This window comes from Calypte anna, chromosome 4 (genome assembly GCF_003957555.1).
Source record: "Calypte anna isolate BGI_N300 chromosome 4, bCalAnn1_v1.p, whole genome shotgun sequence".
Taxonomy (NCBI): domain Eukaryota; kingdom Metazoa; phylum Chordata; class Aves; order Apodiformes; family Trochilidae; genus Calypte; species Calypte anna.
Genome location: NC_044247.1, coordinates 1,231,299 through 1,236,279, shown reverse-complemented (window position 1 = coordinate 1,236,279; position 4,981 = coordinate 1,231,299). Strand labels below are relative to the sequence as shown.

The 4,981-nt window shown below is 52.2% G+C and overlaps 1 protein-coding gene across 1 annotated transcript; it reads right to left on the bottom strand.

Annotated features, from left to right (window-relative positions):
- Positions 1-600: 600 nt before the first annotated feature.
- On the bottom strand, positions 601-4,598 carry LOC115598216 (G-protein coupled receptor 183-B-like). Its single transcript, XM_030449390.1, has 2 exons — positions 4,557-4,598; positions 601-1,279 (listed from the first exon to the last, which is right to left on the bottom strand). The coding sequence occupies exons 1-2, from the start codon at positions 4,592-4,594 to the stop codon at positions 601-603; spliced, it is 717 nt and encodes a 238-aa protein (XP_030305250.1). The 5' UTR covers positions 4,595-4,598.
- Positions 4,599-4,981: the final 383 nt, after the last annotated feature.

The window sequence follows — 4,981 nt, the reverse complement described above, 5'->3', positions numbered from 1 at the left end:
GGATTCCTCAGACTCCCTCCCCCATTGCAGGGCTGCATCCTCATCCTGGCTTCCCACCCCCTGGTTCTTTCTGAGGGGGGATGTGAGAGAAGCTGGGTTGTGGCAGCCCCCCAGAAGTAGCTGCAGGCATGGAGGGAGGTGTGACAGCTCAGCCCTGGGGATGCTCCTGCTGGGCTTGGTGCCACCAGCAGGACAAGGTCAGCTTGGTGCTCTCAGTCCTGGGTCAGAGGTATTTGAGGACATGGATCATGTCCTTAGTGTCCAGCTGCACAGCTCTTGGCTCAGCAGATCCCTGAGTAAGGTTCTAAGCACCCTTTTTGTTGATCAAATATTTGGGCTCTCTGGTGCCCACAGTCACTCGTGAAATGTCACCTGCAGAGTGAATAAGCTCAGGAGTGATCTGGGGGTCACCCACAGCCCAGAGTTATTGTGTTTCAGTGCCAAGGGGCTCCTGGACCCCCCCAAGCTCCTGGCTGAGCAGCCCCAGGAGCTTTAAATCCCCAAACCCTGAGCCTTGGTCCTGCTCCTTCAAGTTTCCAAACCAACCCTTCGAAGCCCCACGGGAGCCTCTCCTTGTTGGGTGTCCCTGTGCACTGAGCACTACTTGGCTTTCAGTGCAGACCTGTGAGAGATGCTGAAAAAAATCTTGTAGTAGATGTAGACGTTGAGAATCCTCAAAAGAATCCCCAGGAGGTAACTGAGGGACCTGAGCAGGGAGATGGAGACGTGGAAGAGCAGGAGGAAAGGGCTGCTGGGGGGGGCCTTCAGGAGGAGGTCATCCACCTGGAACAGGACACACTCTGCAGCCACCAGGATCCAGAGGGTCCTGGCTGCCAGCCTGGCATTCCTGACCGTCCGGAGGTGCCGGGACTGGATGGGATAGAAGGTGATCAGGAAAGCCTCCAAGGCCACGCAGCTGAGCAGCAGGCAGCTGAGGTGTGTGTTGGCTGTGAGGAGGTTCTGCAGCAGGGGTGAGGAGGATGCTGGAGAGGAGCCCCTCACCTCAAAGGTCCAGAGGAAGAGCTGGGAAAGGAGGCTGATGAAAACCAGGATGTCTGCCTTTGCCAGGCTGGAGATGAGAACCGTGGTGGACTTGGAGGAAACTTTGTCAGACTGCAGGGTGAGGAGGGTGTAGGAGCTGCCCAGCAGCCCCAGCAGAGTGCTGAGGGCATTGGAAGAGGAGAGGACGAGGTATTGGATGTATTTAAGCACCAGGTATCTTCTCAGATCTTTCATGTGGTCTCTCTTCATAGAAACGAAGCCAGGGAGGGAAGAAAACCTAGAATACATAGGGGAGAGGGTGATTAAATGTCAAATTAGTGGGAAGGCTCCCAGATAAAGGATTCTGTAGCTGCCTTTGTGCAGACTCACACTGGTGTCCTCCCATCACCACCAGTATGGTGACACGGGTTGGTTCCCCTGCCCCAGTGTGGGAAATCCCTCAGGCTGCATCAGTTATTAAATAAATGACATATAAAGCCAGGTGATAACAGCTCGTTGTGGTTAACACAGGATTCAGTGCAGACAACTGGAATGCCTCTGGGTAAACACTGGAAACATTGAGGTCAGAACAGGGCTCCTTTCATGGGCAGGTTTTTATTCAGTCTGTGGGGCAGCTGAAGAATTTAGAGGCTGCTGTTTCAGTTTGGTTGGGAAGGGCTGGGGCCTCTGGTACCACGTATGGGTGCTGGGAGCATCCCTGGGTGCCCTGGAGCTCCCCACACCTGGGACCTTCCAGGAGTGGAGCTTCCAAGGTCTCCCTGTGGCTGCACCCAGCCCCAGCCATGGCACCACTAAAAACCAGTTTTCCTAATGTTCTGATTTCCTACCTCCATTCCTTTGGGAGGAAACTAAAAGCCAGGGACTATCTGAAGCCTCATTGCTGGAATTCACTGTTTCAGTTTCTCCCAAGGACTGTGAACAAAGCCTGGGACCAGCCTGGAGCTCCACTGGTGGGATGGGATCCTGTTGGCAACAGCTGGGATTGTATTCCTTGGGTTCAGCAGAGCTGGAATTAGGTACAATTCCCCTTCTCTACCTGCTCTGCTGCTCTGTTTCCAGTTTATTTCTTAGCTGAATGTCCAGCTGAATTTCCAGGTCAGTCATATTGCATCCCAAGGACCTGAGTCCAAACTAACCCCGTGTGGGAGAAGTCACCAACCCAGGCACAGACTCAGTGGGTGAAATCATTGGTTTCCTGTGATCTCAGAAGCAAGAAAGAAGTTGATGTGAGCACCTTGCTGTACTTCAAAGCTTTTCCAGGATGGTTACCCAACAGGTCTGGGTGGCTGCTTTAGTCCTGCCCTGTTTTATCCTTTTGATGAGATGATGGAAAAATGACAATTCTGAGTGATTCCTGGGTCCAAGCCAACATCTGTAAGAGTGGGATTCCCACTGCAGGGTGAGACTCATTTTGTACCAGCTTGACTCATCATCTTTTTGGGTTTTTTTTTTTTGGTATCTGAGCCAACTTGTCAGTGGAATCCTTATGGAAGAGATGAGAAACAATTTGTCCAGTCCTTCATCTGAACCGTGACAGAGTTTTTCTTACCTTGCTTCTCCACCCTGAGTAACTGGAAAAATGATTCTGCATTTTCTGTTCTGACAAATTCTTCCTGAAATCAGTGGTCTGTGCCCTCCCTTTGCCCCTGGTCCTGGTGCAGCTCCTTTCCCAGACCTTACAACTTCCCCAGGAGTGGTTTTGCTGGGGGAGGTGAGGGAGAGGAGGGTGAAACCCTGAGCATTGCTGTGCCCCTGGGTTCCAATGCAGAGCACCCATGAAATGAAGCTCTGCTGGGACAAAACCATCTGAATTCCCAATGGGAAACCAAGCTGGGATACATCCACTTGGCTGTTCTATACGTTGGGTTTGTTGTTGTTTTTTTATTATTGCAGCCTGTTCCTGTGTATATTTTTAGGTGTAGTCCTGAGGAGACAGATTTCACTTAAAGGAAAGAAGACACCAGAATTTTTTCTTTTCCTTGTGGAGCGTTTTAACTCAGAGCTTCTGGGCAGTGGGTCCCATCCTACACCCCAGGACTCAGTGCTGAGCCCACAGCCTCTTGGAATGGGAATGATTAGAGAAGGATGCTGAGGAGCTGGAAGAGCTGGAGGAGGTGCCCAGGAACATCCAGTCAGGACACCGAGGAGCTCAGTGAGTTTTGCATATCTTCCCTCCTTGAAAACTTCATCACTTCCCACAGCTCTGCTGGCACTTGACATAACCCAGGCTCTGGAAAGGAGCCCAGGTTTCGGGATGGAAGATTCCTGCCCATTTCTGTTAGGGATGTGTCACTGGTGCTCTTCTCCCAACCCCCCCCAGGAGCTGGGATCATTGCTGTGGCTCCCTCCACCCCTCTCACACCGTGATTGAGGGGTGAAAAGGCTCCTCCAGAATGCAGCAGGACAGGGTTGGGTTTCCTCCTTTGCCGTAGGGAGTTTTAGATGTTTATCTCAGGTGGATAAACCAGAGGTTGTCCTGAGGTGGGGACACTTCTTGGTACCCCCTTAGGGATCTGGGTACAGTGGAGGAAAGCAGCTGGCACCCCTTGGAAGGGGCAGGGATCAGGAGAAGGGGCAGGGATGCAGAGGTTTCTTGGGGAAAAGGCATCCTGGTTTCTGACTCTTTGCTCCAAATACTGGTTGGATACAGCTGGTGATCAGATGGGAGATGCTTTCAGGTTCTTCACAGTCCTGAGAGAGCCCCCATGGCCACCAGCACAGTTTTGGTGTCTGCACACCCTCCCAAAGGTCATTTTGGGGGACTTCACAGGGCAGGTGTAGCTTTTCCACACAAAGAATCATTGGCTGCAGCTCAGATGAGTGGAGAGGGGGCAAAGAAAGGTCTGAAGTCAGAGGCTGCTCCTTGGTGGCTGCCAGCCCAGCTCCTGAGCCTGCATCCTCCTCCCCAGCCAGCTGGGAAACCTTCCAGCCCCAAAGGAGTTGAGGGATGGGAGGGATGGAGAATGGGTGCCCCCCACCCCCCAGCAGCCCCTTCCCTGGGCAGGGACACCCAGGCAGGGCAGGTGGGGAGGGGAGAGGAGAGGAGAGGAGAGGAGCTGCTCCCATCCTGCCAGAAAAGGTGGAGAAGGGAACCTGAGCCATTCCATCTGTTTAGTCCCAGCTTTCCAAGCATCTCCTGGTGGGGTTTGTCCCAGGTCACCCCCAGGACAGGGACTTTTGTTTAGTCCTTGTTCAGATGAAACTTGAGTTCAAGCTGGGAGGAGGTTTCCTGAGCTCACACTTTGCTTTCTCTGAGATGTTTTTTTCCTCTCTCCAGAAACTGCTCTCCCGAGACACTTTATAAATCCCAGCTAATAATAATAATAACTCCTCGTTTATCATTGGTTTGCCACTGGAGTCTGAGAGGTACACACACACACACACACAAAAATCTACTTTTAAACAAATACTTCCTCTCAAAATCCCTCCTGGAATCGTATCAAAGAATATCCAGCAGAGGAGCCCAGATTCAAAACCCAGATTACCCCTGGATATCCCGACTGCAGTGCAGGGCTGTGAGCTGCCCCTCAGTTTAAAAGCAAAAACTTACTTACATTTGCTGGAAAAAACATCCAGGAACAGTTTTCTGCATCCCTGGGTCGTGTGGCTGTTCTGCAGCAGAGCTGGAATGGCTCCTTCCCCTTGGATTGCTTCCTGCTTTTATCTCAGCACAACGAGGAATTTTGTCCCACGTCAGAGCCCGGGCTCTGCTGACTGCATTTGTTTTGCTAGGCAACATCCCCAGGGCTGGTTTCACAAGGATTACTCACCTGAATCATGGCAGCAATTCACTTCCAGCTGTCTGGAAAAACTGATGCCTTGCCTGGAAGCAGAGGAGTCCCAGCACTTCCCCAAACAGCCCCCGGGAGATGGAGCAGATTACAGGGTGGGATCCTGCACCCGTCTGGGCTCGGGGAGGGGATCCAGGAGGAAAAGCAGGATTTTATTCTGAGCACAGGGACTCCGTCCTCTGGCACCA

Excerpts from the sequence above, each read along its gene's own strand:
- LOC115598216 (XM_030449390.1), bottom strand. The coding sequence starts at position 4,594 with ATGCAGAAAACTGTTCCTGGATGTTTTTTCCAGCAAAT. Across the intron at positions 1,280-4,556 it reads GGATGTTTTTTCCAGCAAAT|GTTTTCTTCCCTCCCTGGCT; the intron begins GTAAGTAAGTTT and ends TATGTATTCTAG.